Below are 21141 nucleotides of genomic sequence, written 5' to 3' on the forward strand. Positions count from 1 at the left end.
CAGCTCTTCTCAGGCTCTGCTCAAAGATGCCTTGTCAGTGAAGCTTTCTCTGACTGGCCTCACTTAAGTGGCAGAGCTGCACGCCCTCCTCCTCTCTCTTCCCTGCTGTATAACTCTGCATCACTCATCACCATCTAATAGACCATATCTTCCACAGTCTATTTGTTCTTATTTGTCTCTGTCTACTAGAATATAAGGTCCGTGAGGCAGGACTTTTTGTTCATTTTATTCGCTTTGTTATTAAAACATAGAGCAGTACCTGTAGGTGCTTGATAAGTACTTGTTGAATAAATTAACTTGTTTTTTTCATTTATTAGCTTGTGGACATTTAAAAAATGTTAGTATATATGGACCTACTTCCTTCTTTTTAACCACTACAATGATACTTCATTGTAACGGGAACTCATCATTTATAAAAATCATTCTTTTGTTGATGGAAATTTATATTGCATTTTTATTGCTTAATTTTATCTAGTATGAACAAAGCTGCTAGGAATATTCTTGTACATATATCTTTGTGTATCACTTTAGTATTTCTGTGGAGTAGATTCCTAGATGTGGGATTACTTTAACTGAAAGGTACCAAGTAGCGCTCTATAAAGATTTTTATCAGTTTACGCTCCCACCAGTAATGCATGAGAGCATTCAAGGTGTTCATTTACCACATAGTCCACACCACAGCACCTTATGTCTTAACTTCTGCCAACCTGATAGGAAAAAGGTGACGTCTTGTTTTCAATACACTCTTGGTGAGTTTCAGGATCTCAGCCTGTTTAATAGTGGCCATTTGTCTTTTTTTTATTTTATTTTTTTTTTAATTGAAGTATGGTCAGTTACAACGTGTCAGTCTCTGGTGTATAGCACGGTGTCCCAGTCATGCATATTCATTCATATGATCGTTTTCATAACCATTTGTCTTTTAATTTCAGATTTTCTCTATAAACCAGAAGCTTCAGGAAAACTTCTTTCAGTAAGAATTTACTTCTCAGTATATTTATATATATGTATTCTTAAATGCTGATAAAGCATTTGTGGTAGGAATAATAAAGTTGCATACAAACAGAAAACAGGAAGAAGAGAGAAAAACTGCACCCATAATTAAAACCTGAAACTATATTTTAAATAAACTCTTTGGGTAAATTTTTAGTTTAGAATTTCATTTTTTTTTTTAGGGGAGGTAATTAGATTTTTTTATTTATTTTTAGAGGAGGTACTGGGGATTGAACCCAGGACCTCGTGCCTACTAAGCATGCACTCTACCACTTGAACTATATACCCTCCCCCTAGAATTTCAATAATCTTAAAATTTTAATTTTATAGAGGAGGTGGGGTGGGAAGGGGCAAACTGGGAGCTTGAAATTTGTAGATACTGACAGGCATATGTAGAATAAACAAGATTATACTGTATAGCACAGGGAAATATATATACAAGATCTTATGGTAGCTCACAGTGAAAAAGAATGCGACAATGAATATAAGTATGTTCATGTATAACTCAAAAATTGTGCTCTACACTGGAAATTGATACAACATTGTAAACTGACTATATAACTCAATAACAAAATTTTTTAATTTTATAAAATTGTCTATTGCAAATAAGAACAAACTTTTCAGAATAATCTGAAATAGTCTAGAATAATCTGATGCTGAGTTTTTTCTGAGATCCTCTATGATAAGTATACATTAATTCAGATGGCTTTATCATCATCATCATCATCAAACTAGCACTTATTTCTTTGCACTGGTACTGAGATTATGATTGTGTTAGGGCCAATTATGTTTCCACTGATTTAAGATAATATAAGTCTACTAAGGAAGGCCAGGAAAAACTACGTTTTTACAACCAACCATATAAATATGTACCTAGAAACATATTTTGTTTTTTTGTTTTTGTTTATGTCCTGTATTTTGTTTATGTTCCTGTAGTCTTGACTTCTCATGGGTGAACAAATTCATTTAATTAACTTGATAAGTAGTTCACTGTTATTAGGAATATACCTTGTTATTATGCTTATTTTTTTTTAAAAAGCCCTTACTAGACATACACTGAAATAGTAATAGATGAAATAGACTATGTGGGATTTGCTTCTAAATAATTAATATTGGGGGTGGGGAGGAGTGTAGAGGAGCAAAATTGACTACAAGTGATGGTTTGAAATTTTCTATAATAAAAAATTAAAAAAACAAAAGATACACCATTTATTTGGTTGTAAAAAGTATGAAGTGAATAAGACCACAGGATTGGGGTTTAAACAAACCTGAGTTAGAATGCTGACGCTGCCACCCACCAACATTATGCTTTTAAGCAAGTTTTACCACTCTTGAGTCTCTGTTTCCTCCTCTGTGGAATAGGCATAGCAACACCTACCTCACAGGTGTAGTAAGAGTGACTATGGTGTAGATAAAGCTCTTCTTAGTACAGTACTGGGTACAAAGTCAAGTGTTTGCAGTCCCTGTGATCCTTGGGGAAGCAGGCAAACCTTACTGCTGGGTAGTGCTAGTGGAAATGGTATGGTAGCTGTAGAGAATGAAATTAAGTCTTCATTGCTTATGTCGGGTATTGTCATCCTCCCCTACTTTGGCAGCTCCTTGCCTTGCCTCCTTCTGCTTTGTCACTCTGCCATCAGGCGACTAGCATCACTGTTCCTTCTAGGAGAGGTTCTGGAGGGAGAGATGTGAGTGCTGAGTTTTTGTCTCCACCATGCACCCATCCCCAGCTGGTGGCTGGAGCATTCTAGAGCCAGCTCACAGGGTGGACAGGGCGTCTGTCCCAGGGCGCCCTGATCTCTAACGTCCCTGTGTGGAAGGAGAGGTTTCCTTGTTCCTGGACAGTTAGCACTGGTTGTTGGAGATTTTTTTAATTTTTTGAGGCTCCGTATTTATCTTTTCCTGGGCCTCAGCCATTAGTGGTGTTTCGTAAATATTGGTTTATTTACATTGGATTCAAAGTTGAAAGAGTGATGACAGTGTGTGACCTTCCCAGTCCCTTCTAATCTCAAATTTTCTGTCTCTGTGATTTGTGTAGTGAGATACGCTTTACAAAGTCACTTCCATACATATCTTATTTGATTCAGTGATGCGATGGCTTAAAATGGAGTGTCAGAGTTCAGGTTAGGTGAGGGTCCTGCAGTTATTACTGGCAAATGGTAATACTTAAAAATAATGATTAGGTTTTTTGTAATTATAAATTAGAAAATACAAAAAAGTATATCATACAAAGAAAAAATTGCTACCTACCATCCCACTAGTACTTTCATGGTTTGATGAATTTCTTTCAAATCCTTTATAAATAAATAAATGTAAATATATATATACCTTTTAATTTTTTAAACAAACTTAGCTCTTATTGCATATATTTTGGATTCTGCATTTTGCATTTAATATTTTTTCTAGCTTTATTGAGATATAATTGACAAATAAAAATTGTATGTATTAAAGATACACAATGTGATTTTTTTTAACAATATGATATTTTGATATATATTGTGAAATGATTACCATAGTCAGGCCAATTAACATATACATTCAAATGGCTAACTTTTGTGTGTGTATATGTGTGAACAGTTAAGATTTACTCTCAGCAGCTTTCAAATACACAATATTGTTAACTATAGTCATCATGCTATACATTAAATCTCCAGAATTTATTCATCCTGCATATCTGAAACTTGGTACCCTTTGACCAACATCTCCCCACTTCCCTCTACCCCTAGCCCTTGGTAACCACCGTTCTGCTGTCTGCTTCTACAGATTCAACTTTTTTAGATTCCACATGTAAGTGAAATTGTGCAGTATTTGCTTTTCTGTGTCTGGCTTATTTTATTTGGCATAATGTCTTCCAGATTCATCTGTGTTGTCGCAAATGGTAAGATTTCCTTCTTTTTTAAGGCTGAAAAATAGTCCATACACACCCACGCGCACATTTTCTTTATCCTTTTATCTGCGACAACTACTTGTCGGCATTGTTGGCAAGATTGTTTCCATAACTTGGCTGTTGTGGCTACTACAGTGAACATGAGAGTGCAGCTGTCTCTTCAAGATAGTGATTTTTATTTCCTTTGGATATACACCCAGAAGTGGGATTGCTGAACCATATGGTAGTTCTCATTTTAACATTTTGAGGAACTCCCATACTGTTTTCCATAATGGCTGTTCCAATTTACATTCCCACCAGCAGCGCACAAGAGTTCCCTTGTCTTCACATCCTCATCAACTCTGGTTGTTTTTTGACTTCTTTATAATAGCCATTCTAACGTGTGTGAGGTGATATCTCATTATGGTTTTAATTTGTATTTCCTTGATGATTAGGAGTGTTAAGCACCTTTTCATTTACCCTTTGGCCATTTGTATGTCTTCTTTTGAGAATATCTATTCAGAACCTTTGCCCATTTTTAAATCAGGTTATTTCTTGCTATTGGATTGTTTGAGTTCCTTGTGTATTTTGGTTGTTAACCCCTTATCAGCTATATGGTTTGCAAATATTTTTCCTTATTTCCATAGGTTGTCTCTTCACTCTGTTGATTGTTTCCTTTGCTGTGCGAAGGTTTTTAGTTTGATACAATCCCATTTGTATGTTTTTCTTCCCTTTTTTGTATTTTTTTTTTATTGAAGTGTAGTCAGTTTACAATATGTCGATTTCTGGTGTACAGCATAATGCTTCAGTCATACATGAACATATATTTTCATATTCTTTTTCACTGTAAGTTACTGTGAGATATTAAATATATTTCCCTGTGCTATACAGTATGAACTTGTTTATCTATTTTATACATATTAGTATTTGCAAATCGCAAACTCCCAATTTATCTCTTCCCACCCTCTCCCCCCTCTGGTAACCGTAAATTTGTTTTCTGTGTCTGTGAGTCTGTTTCTGTTTTGTGAATAAGTTCGTTTATCTTTTTTTTTTTAGATTCCACATATGAGTGATATCATATGGTGGTTTTCTTTCTCTTTCTCTCTTACTTCACTCGGAATGATGATCTCCAGGGCCATCCATGTTGCTGGCAAATGGCATTATTTTATTATTTTTTATGGCTAAATAGTGTTCCATTGTATAACTATACTACAGCTTCTTTGTCCAGTCATCTGTCCATAGACGTTTAGGTTGTTTCCATGTCCTGGCTATTGTAAATAGTGCTGCTGTGAACATTGGGGTGCATGTATCTTTTCATATTAGAGTTTTCTCTGGATGTATGTCCAGGAGTGGTGTTGTTAGATCATATGGCAACTCTATTTTTAGTTTTTTAAGGAATCTCCATACTGGCTATACCAATGTGCATTCCCACCAACAGTGAAGAAGGGTTCGCTTTTCTCCACACCGTCTTCAGCATTTGTTATGTGTAGACTTTCTAATGATGGCCATTCTGACCAGTGTGAGGTGATAACTCATTGTAGTTTCGATTTACATTTCTCTGATAATTAGCAATGTTGAGCATCTTTTTATGTTCCTATTGGCCACCTGTATGTCTTCTTTGGAGAAATGTCTATTTAGGTCTTCTGCCCATGTTTTGGTTGGGTTGTTTGTTTTTTTGTTACTGAGTTGTATGAGCTGTTTGTATATTTTGGAAATTAAGCCTTTGTCAGTTGCATTGTTTGCAAGTATTTCCTCCCATTCTGTATGTTGTCTTTTTCTTTTGTTTATGGTTTCCTTTGCAGTGCAAAAGTTTATAAGTTTGATTAGGTCCCATGTATTTATTTTTGCTTTCATTTCTATTGCCTTGAGAGACCTAAGAAAACATTACTATGATCTGTGTCAGAGAATGTTTTGCCTGTGTTCTCTTCTACGAGTTTTATTGTGTCATGCCTCATATTTAAGTCTTTAAGCCACTTTGAGTTTATTTTTTTGTATGGTGAATGGAGTGTTCTAACTTCATCCATTTATATGCAGCTGTTCTCTGCTGAAGATCTGATCCACAGCCTCATCATAGGTGTTTGGTGTTTGCAATTAGACTACCCTGAAGTCTAAGAGACCCAAGTCTAGAAATAAAAAATATAACTACTCACATAAAGATCTTCTGCTAGGAAGATCAGCAGAGAAGACAACCAAGAGCAGAATTAGACCGCCTAGAGCTCCTCAGTATGTTATAAAGGAGCAGTATTTAAAAGAATGAACAAAGGATGGAATTTAAAAATACGAACAAGAAACAAACACTAACCAAAATGACTATGCAGATTTGAGGAAGAATTGAAATCCAAGTTTTAGAAAAGTACATAGCATAGTGCCTTGCATTTAGGAGCTACTTAATAACTATTAACATTTGGGCAAATAATTCTCGATATAAAACTTGACTTTATGCAATGTGAAGCATCTTTGTGAAACCTAAACTTTAGAAGTATTCACTAATACTGTTGTTCTGTTGATGCTAAAATTTGTTGATTGAGGTTGGAATCATAGCTTTGAGACAGTTTCAAATTATGTGCAGGTATCCCTTGTCATCCTGCGGTGGGAGGAACCGGTTACACAGAACTCCTAAGAAGGTTTATATGAACGAGTGTATTCTTGGAGCAGCTTTGGCCACTTCTCCGTCCCTCCTCCCCCTCCATGTTTTGAGTGCCTGCTGGATGCCAGGCCTGGTACTAGAAGGAAGGCTGGGAGGATGACTAAAACATTGTTCCTCCTTCCCTGGAATTCACATTCCAACAGGCCAGCCTGCCCCCAGGACCCTTACAAATACACTGGAATGAATTGAATCTATTGTGTGCTTCCTTCTCAAAATTGTTGCTGTCTTATGAATTTCTGATGAGTCTTCTTCAGCTTTTGGAGCAAGATAAGGTACCACAGCTGTATGTATTACTGAGTATATGGAAACATTGGTTAGCTAGCAGGAAACTTAGACACCATAGTTTTTCAAACAAACGAATAGGTTAAACAATCAAGTTAACTTTTCTGTATTACTAATTCTACCACTGTAAATCTTTTTAGGACGATGTGAGACATAAGGTTCATCTGAACACCTTCGGATTCTTCAAGGATGGGTACATGTGGGTGAATGTCAGTAGCCTTTCAGTGAATGAGCCTAAAGGAGCCACAGACAAGGACACAACTGTAAGTGTCTTTCTGGGAGATCAAGGGCTTAGGTGAGAGCTTCACCCCATACTTAAATATGCAGTATCACAATGTGGGGCAAATTAAACATGTGAGCAGGCATCAGATAGTTTTACTTTTAACACTTAAGTTGTCATTCTTGAATAATTTTAGTAGCGAGTGATCCTTCTTATAAACTGAATGCTCAGAAAGCAGAGGAGGCCAGGCCCCAAAGCTACCCTTTCTGCTCTTAGAGTGAAAAAGGCATGGACGCCGGGACATCACATGGTTATTTACGTCTACTGTTTTTACCCCCTCTTAGATTGGATTCAGCCTAGACCGTACAAAGAATGATGGATTTTCTTCTTATCTGGTGAGCATTAAATGCATGACCCAGTCACTCCCTTCACTTGAGCTTAAGACACTGGATGGGAACACCCTGCTTCTATCAGTGCTGTTTTCTTGAGGTGGTGGCTACTTTGACTTCCGAGCATCTCTGAGCACCCACAGTGTGTTGGTTGAACTGAGGCTGGGGCATTTACTTGCTTTGTTCCTGAAAACTTTTTGTTCTTGTTCTAGCATGAATGAATAAGGTGATGTATAATTAGGTCTTCCTTTCTTAGGATGAAGATGTGAATTATTGTATTTTAAAGAAACAATCTGCCTCTGTCACCCTTCTAATCCTAGACATCTCCAGAAGTGAGTAAGTAATCCTAACAGTCCTCCGTCCAATCCCAGAGTGAAGTTAGGGGGAATTTGGTAGCTAAGCTAACATTTATTGTCTTTCACGTGCAAATACTTTGCTGAGTGCTGGACATTCAGACCAGGATCGGGGAGGCAGCAGTCCAGTCCTTGAGGAGCTGACAGATGAACGAGGGAGACAGAGCAGCAATACTGATGATCACAGCAAACTGGAGAAAAGTGGGGCAGGGAGACTGATGATTGTGGAAGGGAAGGCTTCCAAGAAGTGTTGGCCCAACCAGCCTTACAGAAGAATAAGAAAGGGAAGAGCATTGCGGGCACTGGGAACATTATAGACAAAGGCAGAGTGGCCTGAAATAGCGTGGTGTGTTCAGTAAAGTGAGAGCGCCGTTCACGTCCAGCTAAGGGAACAAGGAAGGCTTCTCCCTAGTCAGTGCTGGAAGTGCTTCCCGTGATGCATGTGATTGTGCCAGCTGAGGTCACAGACTGGAAACTCGATGGCCCCTCCTCAGGTGGGATGAGGCACACGAAATTGGGGTTTGGTAAGAAGGGGGAAGGGAGGAAATGCATGTTAGACAAGTGGCTAATAGTGCTCACTGCCCCTCAAATGCTCCCCTAGGCTTCACTCTAACACCTTGTTGGTTTTTTAACTTCTTCTCCTTTTCCCTGGTGTACCGATTTGCTGAACACATTATGGTTACTTGGGGGGAAATATGTACCTCAGAATTTATGGCTGCTGTGAACTTAAGCTTTAGAGTGAGACTGCCTGGGTCCTCGCCCAGCTACTTACTAGCTTACTGCTCTTGGGCAAGTTATTTTCCTTTTCTGAGCTTCCATTTCAGCAGGCAGTAGAATGTAAAATGCAGGCAGTAGAATCTGCATCACAGGATGTTATGGGACTCCATGAGATGATAGATTTAGACCTTGAAACAGTGCCTGATTTACAGCACTTAATGGCATAAGCATTACCTTGAACTCTTTTTCTCCTATCTTATTTGAATGTAGAGTGAGAGTAAAATCTCCACCAGAAGCTGGTACCCAGTTACCAAAGATCGTCTTCAGCAAGGAGGAGAAAGGCCTTGGTCAGAGCCGGGAGCCTGGTGTTAAGCCTGTTTCAACAAGCAGCCAGACCCTGAACAAACCAGGTAAACTCTAAGGTAGAAACTAGTGTTTCTTCACTATCCTGCTTAGTGGATTCTTTTTTGTTCCTAAGTAAAAACAAGTATGATCTTAGCATTCTTTTACTTTTGAGATGATATAAAAATATATTAACAATTAAAAGAAAAATGTGGAAAAGCTGGAAAAAGAAGTCATTTCTCCTTCCTCTTAGTGTTAGAATTTTAGTAATGTATGTTTCCTTCTAAACTTGTTTCCTAAGTTTAGAACATTTGACTTTTAAAATTTATAGTCATGTTTATAATTCTGTAAGCATCCCCATTCGCTGAACTCTGAGATATTTCATACTTGTCAGATATCTTGTGAAATGGATACTGTAATTTGCTCAGCATTTCCCCTTAAAGAAACAGATTTCTGTTTTGATGCTGTTCTAACACATTGTGACATCAGGCATCTTTATTTGTAGAACTTCTGTCATCTGTAGAGCTTTCTTTAGGATGGGTTCCCAGAATTAGAATGTCTGGTTCAAAGACTATGAATACTTTTGAGAATATTGATACATATTTTCATTCCCTTCCACATGAGTTGTATGAATTTATACTCCTGTTGGGAAATGCATAAGAATGGTGCCCACAGCACCATGTCCTAGCCAGTAGTGAGTTTTGGGCTTTGTTTTTCTGTTTTTTCTTTTTAATCAGAAAGTGACAGGCAGAAAGGTAGTCTCGATTTTGAAGTCACTCTTATTATTATTGAGTGTTTCTCTGTGTGTTGATTAACCAATTTTTATTTATCACCTCTTTTATTAACCGTCAAGTTTACCTAATAATTTATATGAGTTCTTTAAAGATAACTCACTATCTATTGTATTATTTTTTTTCTCAGTTTGTCAAACTCTAACCCAAATTAAAAGACATACAGTACATATAGTACATTTGTGTGATGGGGTAGTTTCATGTCTGTGCACCGTCTCCTCCTTGTCCAGATTCCCCAGGCTCACATCGCCATTCCCTGGGCAGGAACCATTTCCTTCTTTTTATTCTGAAATGCTCTCTCTTACTGCAGGGAGCTTGAGATTCTGTCTTCCTCACAAGGAGTGTCTTCAGTAAAAATAAGACACAGATGCCCTCTCTGTTCCATGAAAGAAGTCATTAGCAATCTTAACACTTCTTGCTGTGCGGAAAAAAGTATGCCTAATGCTGATATATTAGCTATCAATTTTTCCATGTATATAAATAAATCTCATGTATATATGTATTTCAGACAGTGATCTGTCTTCAAACATAATTACTTAGAAAATAGGGAAAGTCATTCCATGTAGCATCTCTGGCAATAACAGGCACTAGGTTATTTAGAGATGATTTCCCTCGTTGGTACTGAGTATCATCATTTATTAGATTGCATTTATATTATAACAAGTTTCAATCTGCAGCTTCTACAGCTCAAGAATTTGGGGGGTTCTGAGGGGATGGCAGTTCACAAGATAGCACGTGGCCTCACTTTTTTAATTGTTTGAATTATTTGACATTAGATGAGCTAGTGTCTCATAAAATGATACAATGTATGTATGAGCTGAATCACGCAATAATAATCTTTTAAATGGTTCTGCTTCTAGATGGCGGAAAGTCTAAAAGAAGTACAGTGGATTCAAAGGTAAGAACTAACCCCAACTTGTGTTCTCAGCTTTCCTGGGTGGGTAGGTGTGTGTGTGTGTGTGTGTGCTTATAGGAATGTATTTATATGCACACACACACACAGGTGCACACACATACACCTACATGCCACATCTACAAGGAGTTGCCTTCTATTTGGGGGCATAACATTGACACTGCAAAACAATTTGAAAGTAAAATTGAGTGCTGAGTTATGCAGCATGTATGAGATAGGGGCTCAAGTAGTGAGGAGGGAGGAAAGTGAGCTGTCTGGAAAGCCTTCTGGAGGGAGGCGTCACCAGGGCTTGATGCTTGGTGGCTTGTTTGGGGAAAAAGAAGAGAAGGAAGGGGATGAAGACCATCATGAGCAAAGACTGGAAGTGGAAGCGAGGGTGACCAGTGCTGGCCTGTTTGAAGTAAAAGGTACATACTTGGGAGCAGAGAGAGGGATCTTAGATAATATAGGGCCAGAAAATTGAAGGTATTGATGCACAGAAAATAGGAAGTCACCATGTGTTCTTGATGAGGATGGGCTGTGAGACATAAGGTGTTAAGGGGAGATCACTGTTCCGAAGGTGATGTGCAGTAGCCTTGGGGAGGCAGACAGTGAATTAGAGGGACAGGAGGAATGCTGTTGTGATAATATAGGTTTAGGGTGGTGGGGATCTGCACTAGAGCAGAGCTTTGCAATATGAAATACAGGATCAGTCTCGGGGGCCATTTGAGGGTGGGAGGAAGGTAGGAGAAGAGGTTGTTTTTTTTTTTTCCCTCCCCAGAGGGGTAGGGAGTAGAAATAGCAGAGGGAAAATGGGGAAGTTTTGGTTTGGGATATCTTGACTTTTCAGCGAGGGCCATCCAAATGGCAGTATTTTATTTTGTTTTGTTTTAATAGCTTTATTGATATACAATAAACTGCATATAGTTTAAGTGACAATTTAAGTTTTGACTTACATGTACACCTGTGAAACCACCACAACCAAGAGAGTGAGCATACACATCACCCCAAAAGCTTCCCCTGCCCTTTGTCACCCTCCTGTCCCTAAGTAACCGCTGGTCTGTCACTGTAGGTTAGTTTTATAGAACTTTATATAAAAGAATTATGTAGTACATGCTCTTTTTTACTTGCTTGCTTTTAGCATAACCATTCTGAGTTCACCTCTGTTGTTCCATGTATCAGTAGTTCCTTCTTTACTTAGTCTTAGTCCCTTGTCCCGGTGGTAGTATGGCGATCATTTGAAATCGGGAATGGAGTCCAGGCACTGCTTAAGGGTGTGACCTGGGCTGGTGTCCGTGTTCTCGCTAAGGCTTAGAGACTAGGGGGGTGCCCCACAGGAAGATGGGGAATCGGGGCAGGCAGTGGGGGCTGCTGGAGAGACAGAAGAGATAGCTGAGAAAGGAATGGGTAAAGAATTCCCATCCTCTGTGAAAGAGGATTTTTAAACATCTTGAAAAGATGGTGATTTTTTTTTCAGAGAGCTTTTGAAGACCAGAAATTTAGGGTTTAAGAAGAACATGTTTTGAAGTTAAAAATTTGTTATTTTTGTTAGCATTCCTTTTCTGCCATTATCTTCCTAAAATGGGTTATGTCTTTTTTTAGGCTACAGGAGAGAAGTCTTTTTCCATTCGTAATAATGATGGAGCTGTTTCATTTCAGGTATGTATTCTCTTTGAGTAAAGCTTCATAGACTTTATCTGTACCACGTGGAAGGATGAATTTTTAAAGGAATTTGGAGTTTAGGAATAATAATTTAGGTGTGTTATGTATCTGTCACCTGATTCCAGTAGCTCTTTCTGTAACAAACCTACAGGGTGAGTATTGTTACCCACCACTTAGCAAATGATAAGTCTCTGGGAGAGAATAACTTGGTGAATGTCCACTGCAAGTGGTGAGGCCCAGACTCTCACCCGGTTCTCCCTGGCTGTCCCCACAACTCTGCCTCTCTAATCCCATGCTGCCTCCCGCTCAGAGTGTGTCAGAAACGCAGAAATCTGTACCTGAGAGGACTGTTGGTGGTCATCTAGGGTGAGGTTGTCATCTTAGAGATGACTTCACTGAGACTTAGAGGCCTGAGTGACCTGCTCAGCTGTCACCATTGTTAACTGCATCACCGTCTATGTACAGGATAGGGCATTGGACTGGATCTCAGAGCCCACGTACTTGTTGGTGACCTTGGATGACTCACTTAACTTCTGAACCTCGCTCTTCAATCATCTGAAAATGGAAAGTGGTGGCACCTATCTCATTGGGTTGTTAGGTGTATTGTTTCTCTAAAAGTGGTTTGTGAAGCGCTATACAAATAATTTTTTGTCATTAATTTGTAAGAATCACTGCCTCTTTTCTAACCAGTTTTCATTTATTGAGGTATAATTTGCTTGGAGTGAAATGCACCGATCTTAAGTGTACGATAGGGTCGGTTTTGACAGATGCACGCACCAATGTAACCCACTCTTGGGATTCTCTGTATTTTAAGCCCCCCACCCCTGCATCTGCTCTGAGTTCCTTCGCCATAAATTCTTTGGCCTATCTAACAATTTTTGTATGTTCTTTAAGTTTGGTAATGGTCGGTATTAATAGCTCACATAACTTGTGGGGTGCTCACGTGCTCGTCTGCTCTGAATTCTCCCCAGCGTCCCATCTGTCTCAGAGTAAAAGCCCAGGTCCTTCCACTGGTCGACAAACCCGCATGGCCTGGCTCCTGTCAGCTCGTTGACCTCAGTTCCCATTCCTCCCCCGCCCCCACTGATTACTCTGCTTCTGCCACCCAGGCCACCTTGCTGTTCCTAGAAAAGATCAAGCCTTGGGCGCTGCTCTAGCTGCACCCACTGGAGGAATGCTCAGAATCTGAGTGATTAGTTTCTTCCTCCTTTAAGTCTTTGTTTAAATGTCACCTTTTCAACAAAGCTTCCTTCAGTCGCTCTATTTTAAATGCAACCCACTTCCCCCTCCCTAGTCTGTTTTTTGCCTTAGTACTTCTTTCCAACATGTGACATACTTGTACTTACTTACTATATTTATTGTCTGTCTCTCCCTTTAGAAGGTAATCATAAGGGCGGGGATTTTTGTCTGCTTTGTTACTGATGTATATGAAATTCCTAGTCTTGGGCCTGGCCCATAATAGGCTGCCCAGCAGTAATTATGGAGATGAATGAATGAATGCCAGACATCGTGCTAAGTACACATGCATTATCATTATCTCAGCTCATGCCCCCAACAATCTATGAAGTAGGTACTGTTACTATTCCCCTTCTACAGATCAGGAAACTGAGGCTCAGAGAGGTTAAGTAACTTGCCTAAGGGGAGGATTCAAACCCAGGTTTGTCTGACTCCCAGGCGCATGTGTTTAACCACTTTGCTTTACTATCTCCTTAAGAAAATATAAAAGGTACTTTTCTTCTTGCCCTCACTTTAAAATAAGTATTTTAAATGTTTTTTTTTATTTTTTAGAAAAAAAATGTTTAAGTCACAAAAGGAAAGCATTTATAGGATACACGTGTGTTAGTTACTAATGCTTCGTGTGAGGGTTTCAAGGGGAAAGCAGCATATGGTGGTTAAGGGCATTGGCTGGAATAGCCGGTTCATAAGATTCTTGGGATGCAGGGAACAGGCAGCACATAAAAAGGACAGCGTCCTTTCTCTCTGGCTTCCCCTCTGCTTGTAAAGAAGTCAGTAGGTGGCTCCTAACTGTTCTGCTACTCAGTATCCTTCCGATTTTGGACAGTTAAGTCATTCTGAGCTTTTTTGCTCCATCCACAGAATAGGCCTGGTGGTTTTTCTACCTAAAGCGGGAAAGGGACTGTCCAGGCTTATCTCAACCCTAAAATTTTTAGTTTTCTTTATTTTTTTTTTTAAACTAAACAAAATTAGTTTATTGAATTTTTTTTTACATTTTTTATTGATTCATAATCATTTTACAGTGTTGTGTCAAATTCCAGTGTTCAGCACAATTTTTCAGTCATTCATGGACATATACACACTCATTGTCACATTTTTTTCTCTGTGATTTATCATAACATTTTGTGTATATTTCCCTGTGCTATACAGTGTAATCTTGTTTATCTATTCTACAATTTTGAAATCCCAGTCTATCCCTTCCCACCCTCTACCCCCCCCCCCCGGTAACCACAAGTCTGTATTCTCTGTCCATGAGTCTATTTCTGTCCTGTATTTATGCTTTGTTTTTGTTTGTTTGTTTGTTTTTGTTTTTTAGATTCCACATATGAGCGATCTCTTATGGTATTTTTCTTTCTCTTTCTGGCTTACTTCACTTAGAATGACATTCTCTAGGAGCATCCATGTTGCTGCAAATGGCATTATGTTGTCGGTTTTTATGGCTGAGTAGTATTCCATTGTATAAATATACCACATCTTCTTTATCCAGTCACCTATTGATGGATAGTTTTCTTTATTTTGTTTAGGATTTTTCCTTTTAAGGGTCAGGTGCCTACTCTAATCTACCATGATAATTCTCTTGTTTTTTTTTAAGTATTTTTTAGAAACTACATATGAGTCTTACGTTCAGAATTTCAAGTTACTAACATGAATAGAAAAGTTTTCTTTCTCTGGCTGCCTTGGGTGGGCAGAAGTAGACACTTTCACTTTACAGTGATGAGTTTGGGACCTGGTTTAACAGATTAATAATTCCAGCTTGAATTTTTTTTTTTTAACATTTTTGTTTTAAAGGCACTGTTCTCATGTATTTTTATTTGGGAGGAGATAACTGGGTTTATTTTTAATTACTTTTTTTGTTGGAGGTGCTGGGGTTTGAACCCAGGACCTTGTGAATGCTAAGCATGCACACTACCACTTGAGCTATATATACCCTCCCTGGCAGCTTAAATATTCTTCATCTTTTATTTCTGTCTTCTTGTCAGATATCTCTTTTTTTCCCATCCTTTTTAATTTTGCAGTACAGTACCTATAGAAGAGTATATAGTTCTTATGTTGAGTACAGATAATTATAATCACCTTTGTGACTGTCACCTGGGACAAGAACTAGAACAGTGCCAGCACCCTGGAAACCCCATGCGTCCCTCGTGTTCTTTCCAGCTCTGGAGTAACCCTTATCATGAAAAATGTCATCATAACCATTTCCTCACTTTTCTTTATAGTTTACCACCTATATGTGTGGCCTATATATGTGGCCCTAAATAATACATTTTAGGCTTATGGTAAAATGTTCTCTAGAATTGATCAAGGAGTCACATCCAGTGATCTTATATATATAACACTTTTTTTGTTACTTATTTATTTAGTTGTTTGGGGATGAGGGAGGTAATTAGGTTATTTATTTAACCTTTTTTTTTTTTTAAATGGAGACACTGAGGATTGAACCCAGGACTTGGTGCATGCTAAGCACGCACTCTGCTACCACTGAGCTATGTCCTCTCCCTGATATAACACATTTTAAAATTTACATTAAGCTTCATTTGAATGCATGACATGTTGAAAGGCAAAAATGTCTAAATGTAGAAAATAATAGCCTCTGTTACTGTTGTCTAAAATCATACGGGTACATTTTAATGAGGGAACATTGGTCCTTTATCTTTTCAAGTATCAGATGAACATCCTTTCTTTTTCAGAAGTATTTTTTACCTAAAGAGCAAAACAGCAGTATGTTGGCTTGAAAACTAGATAACTGCATCTTAGGTCAGCCTTGCAGACTTCTGCCATCCCTGACGGATAGATGTGTGATAAAGCAAGCAGAGTAAACTGTTAATTGTGGAATCTAGGTAGTGGGTACATAGCTACTCACTGTATAATTCTGTTAGCTTGAAAATTGTTAACAACAAAATATTAAGAGGATATCATAGAATAAGAAAACATCTATTTAAACTCTGCTCTGGGAGAATTTGGTAAAGGAAGTGGTCTGTTTTCTTCTGTTTATAGTATTCATGATTTATTTCTAAGATTTAAAAATTTAGCTGAGGATTTGTGAACCCCTAAATTTTTTTCTTCTTCACTTTTAGTTTTCCTTTAACATCAGCACTGATGACCAAGAAGGCCTCTACAGTCTTTATTTTCATAAATGCCTTGGAAGCGAAGCATGGTCTAATGACAAGTTTTCATTCAGCCTTGATGTGAGTACCATATGGAGACTGTTCCTGTGGGTTTTGTCAGCTGTGTAAGATGTAAGACGTTTATTTCTTAGTAGTAGTTTTAAGGGGATATATGTATGTATATGTATGACTGAAACATTATGCTGTGTATCAGAAATTGATGCAACATTGTAAACTGACTATACTTCAATAAAAAAACAAATTAAATAAAATAATTGAAAAAAAAAGTACTTCTAAGAGTACTTAAGCAGAGTAAGAGAAAAATGTGGCCAGAATAACATTTCTGCCAGTGAGCAGGATACTTCAGCAGAGGATTCATAAATGAGAAAATACAAAGCAATTTACAGTTCCGCCTGTGCATTAAGAATGTGGTTGTTGTGTTTGTAAGTCATCTGTAACTCAGTTTTAAAAAAGAACGTGGTTGTCATCTGCTAGTACTTAACTTTCTTAAGCTTCAGTGGAACAACTAAGATTACGAATTGCTGAATATGGGATGGTCTGTTCCTGAAAAGTAAAAATTAACTTCATGTTGGTTTCAGATTGAGATCACAGAGAAGAATCCTGACAGCTACCTCTCAGCAGGAGAAATTCCTCTTCCTAAATTATACATTTCTATGGCCTTTTTCTTTTTTCTCTCTGGGACCATCTGGATTCACATCCTTCGAAAACGACGGTAAATTATCACCTCCTTGAGCCCTTCAACCAAGAGTGTTTGGGGATTTGTGTAATTTCTCCTTTCGCTGTCTTCTTAACCTGGAGGACTTGGCACTAGCGATCTTGTTCTCTTCAAAGTGCATCTTCCTCAAAACAAAGGGAGACTGTGCAGGAACCTTGCAATGTGGGAGGCCTTCGCATGCCTTGGTGTTTGTTCACTTCCCATTGCTTTGTTTAAAAAGCAAATCCAAATATTTTAATAACATACAAGCAAAATAAAATGTATAAGCAGAGTGTTTCCATAGCGAAGACACCACAGTCCAGGACTCAGAATGAACACTTTGGTCTCATTCAGGGGCTGTTCGTTCTTAAGGGGAGATGAGTGACGCCAGCTCAGGGCCTGGGTGGGAGTGTGGAGTTACTGCTGTGTCCTGAAGGCCTCAGCCCAGAGCCTGACTGGGGTAGATACCAAACTCCAGAAGTTTGTCACTCAAGAAAGCCTCTTTGAAGTCCACCTGCCTGATGCTCATTCTTTCTTCTGAAACCCCTGAGGCTTTAACTTCCTGTTCTGGGTACTTGAGAGGAGCAGCTGCGCTGTGTGGAGCCAGTGTTTCATTCTGTCTCCCCCCCGAAATGGAAAATGAAATATTAATTTTCAGTTAAAGAATAATGTCATGTGTTTGCTATAGTCTAAGGCCCTTAAACTGTGTAAATGGCACTGTGTGTTGTATACTATGGTATTATATTATGGATTAACTTAAATTCATGTAATAATTAAGCACCCTCAAATGCCAAATACCTCCTTCTCTGGAGCAGTAGGGCAGAAACTGAGACCTCTTTCATTCCTGGTGGCCTGATTGTCTTCAATTACACATTTCTTATGTACCCTATACTTCAACAAGAAGTAGACACTCTCAACTGGGGTACAAAACTGGGGTGCTGGGCTCTGCAGGGGTACTGGGCTTAGCCGGGGTACAGGGCTCTGCCGGGTACTGGGCTCTGCAGGGGTACTGGGCTTAGCCAGGGTACGGGGCTCTGCCGGGTACTGGGCTCTGCTGGGGTACTGGGCTTAGCCAGGGTACGGGGCTCTGCCGGGTACTGGGCTCAGCCGGGGTACTTGGCTCTGCCAGGTACAGGGCTCTGCCAGGTACAGGGCTCTGCCGGGGTACAGGGCTTAGCCGGGGTACTGGGCTCTGCCAGGGTACGGGCTCTGCTGGGGTACTGGGCTCTGCCAGATACGGGGCTCTGCCAGGTACAGGGCTCTGCTGGGTGTGGTTGCTGGTTCCTGTTTATTGTGATATCTTTTACACCCACCAGATGGACGGAGCTTCTAGATTACTTGTGAAGGACCCTACATGATCATGTTTAGACCTGAGATCAGGCAGCCATGAATAAGAAAAAAGAATCCCACAAACTCAGGGCACAGAGTGATTGGGAGGGGGTGTTGTTGGTTTTTGTTTGTTTGTTTGTTTAAGAAAGTCTTGCTTTTGCCTTTGTTAGAAAAGTAAGAACTAGGAGTCAGAGGCCTGATGTCCAGTGTAAGCACTGACCGTTACTGCCTGTGGGCCTTGCTTCACTCTAAGTCTCTTTCTCCTCAGCTACGAAACTGCGACAGTAATTATTGCCTTGCTTTCCTCTCAGAGTCTTAGTTCCTTACGTTAGTTATGTGAATCCCTCTGAAATAATGTATGTGAGAGAGCTTTGCAAATCAGGGTGCTAGGCCAAGAAGAGGTTCATACAAAATAGTTTAGCCAGATGTTCAGTGGTATTTTAATTTCTCTTTGTTTAGTTAGGCAACAGTCATTGTCACTGGTTCACTTATATAAAATAGTGACAACAATTTAAAATCTGGTTAAGTGAGGCTGACCTACTTTGTACAAAGTTGTACAACATACTGAAACTTCTTGTTAAAGTATAGCATACATACAGAAGCGTGTAGTTGCAGCCCTCCGCCCCACCTCCATGTCCTTCCCGGAGCCTTACAGCTGGCTGGAAGGTTGGGAATTTGATGTGTTTCCAAGGCTGCCTGCACATTTCAGAGCCCTGTTGAGCTGGAGGGAACTGAAAGATCTTTGCCTTGTTCTGTTGAGGCTTTGAGAGAGGAAATGAGAGACAGGGCTGGCGTACCCCAACAGGGCTGGCCCCAGAACCCACATGGGCCTGCTGTGTGCCTGCAGCCTCCCCCGTCTCTGAGTTCTGTCATGGGCCCCAGAGCATGGGGAGAGGGATCCTGGGGAAGTGGGGTGGGAACACAGGCAGCTGATCGTCTTTGGTACCTGCTCTCTGCCCAGCCAGGCAAGCACTGGAAGTTGTGGCTCCTTGAGGTCAGGGTCGCCCTGTTTCCAGCACAGGTTACTGAGGCTCAGGGAGATTAAGGTCAGGGGAGAGCCAGAACTTGAGCCGGGTTGGTGTGGCTCCAGAGCCCGAGTTCTTTTCTTCATTCACATCGCTGCCCCGGCCGCTGACGCTGTAACTCGGCCTGCAGGTCAAGGTGGCCAGGGTGTGGGTGAGCACAGCCCTTGACCGTTGTGTGCTCTGGGTAAATCTTGTTGCTGTTCGGGAGTGACGGGCTGCTCTGTCCTTGACTTCCCTTTTGACCTTCAAGTAGGTAGGCACTGGAGCAGGAAAGCAGCAGGGAGGAAATCAGCCCGGAAAGGGGTGTGCGTCAGTTCGGGACACACCCTCCTTATCGTCCTGTGCAAGACCCTCTCCTGTTTTATTTCCTCCCCACCCACAGCCAGCCACTCAGATGTGTTTAGTATGTGTTTTGGATATTTGTGTGTGCATTCTTATAAACAAATAATGTCTATTGATATTGCATGTATTTTTAATATATATAAACTGTACTATCTGTAGGTATTGTTTTTGTACATGTTTCACTCAGTAATATCCTTTTTAAGATTTAGTCACGTTGCTCTGTGTACATCCCATTCACTGATCTTCAGCCACTCCGTCTCACCCACAGTGAGCGTCCCCACATTCTGTGTATCTATCCCTGAGTGATGAACCCCAGGTTGTCTCCATCTCCCTGCCCCCCAGACTGTCATGCTCCCTCCCTGTCACCTGTGAGGTGCATTCTCAAAGGAGGTGCACTGGCTGTGGGGTGGGTGCTCATTTCACGTCACTGAATGCCGCCACATTGCCCCCTGGATGCGCGCCTGGACCAGCTTGTGCTTCTGCTGGCAGCGCTGCGTGTTCCTCTTTCCCCACGCGCTCACCCGCACTGATACCTTGTTTCTTGCCAGTCTGATGGGTATAAATGGGTACCTCATTTTATTTTACATTTCTCTGAATATTGGTGATGTGCATTATCTTTGCTCGTGAACCTTCTGGGTTTTCCATCTTGCGACTGCCTGTATTTACATATTTTTCTGTTGGGTTTTCTTTTTATTGTTGCTTCTTTGCATGCGTTCCTTGCGTATTCAGGTCTCAGTCCTGTGTATGTCTTAGACACTGCAAATTTTGTCTTCCAGTTGCATTGCCGAGTAAAAATCTTTCATATGAATGAAGTCAAAGCTATCTAATTTTACTCTTTTGGGCAGTGCCTCTTGGATCCTAAGAGGCCTGTTCCTACTCCAAAATCAAAAGTGTGTGACCTATTGTATGTTTAGCACCAGAATCCATCCAGGGTGTAAGTAAGTGTGAAGTAGAGACTCACCTTTATTTCTTCTGTAGATTTGAGCTGATTTTTTCCCCCAGTGCCAGTTAGCTAAGCAGCCTGTTCTCCCACCAGCTTGGCATCACCTTATTTATCAAGCGACACATGACTCTATTTCTGAGCTTTCTGGTCTGTTCTGTTGGTTTACTTGTCTGATGCTGCACCCTTTCCACAGTTTTTACTGCTGTGCCTTTGCAGAAAGTCTTGATATCCGAGAGTAGGCATGCCCTCTGTAGCTCTTACTCAAGCCTGTGTTTCCTTTAATAGAGTTTAAAGTTTTT

At 40.0% G+C, this 21141-nt stretch overlaps 1 protein-coding gene across 1 annotated transcript in view; it reads left to right on the forward strand.

The window, feature by feature from the left end:
* Positions 1-21141, forward strand: part of GPR107 (G protein-coupled receptor 107) — a 54905-nt gene that overhangs the window by 3604 nt on the left and 30160 nt on the right. The window contains exons 2-9 of the mRNA XM_072960288.1: positions 6923-7045; positions 7347-7397; positions 7648-7727; positions 8732-8871; positions 10455-10492; positions 12089-12145; positions 16459-16569; positions 17088-17221. Coding sequence (XP_072816389.1) covers positions 6923-7045; positions 7347-7397; positions 7648-7727; positions 8732-8871; positions 10455-10492; positions 12089-12145; positions 16459-16569; positions 17088-17221 — 734 coding nt within the window. The remainder of the gene's footprint in view (positions 1-6922; positions 7046-7346; positions 7398-7647; positions 7728-8731; positions 8872-10454; positions 10493-12088; positions 12146-16458; positions 16570-17087; positions 17222-21141) is intronic.

This window comes from Vicugna pacos, chromosome 4 (assembly GCF_048564905.1).
Source record: "Vicugna pacos chromosome 4, VicPac4, whole genome shotgun sequence".
In the NCBI taxonomy this organism is placed as follows: domain Eukaryota; kingdom Metazoa; phylum Chordata; class Mammalia; order Artiodactyla; family Camelidae; genus Vicugna; species Vicugna pacos.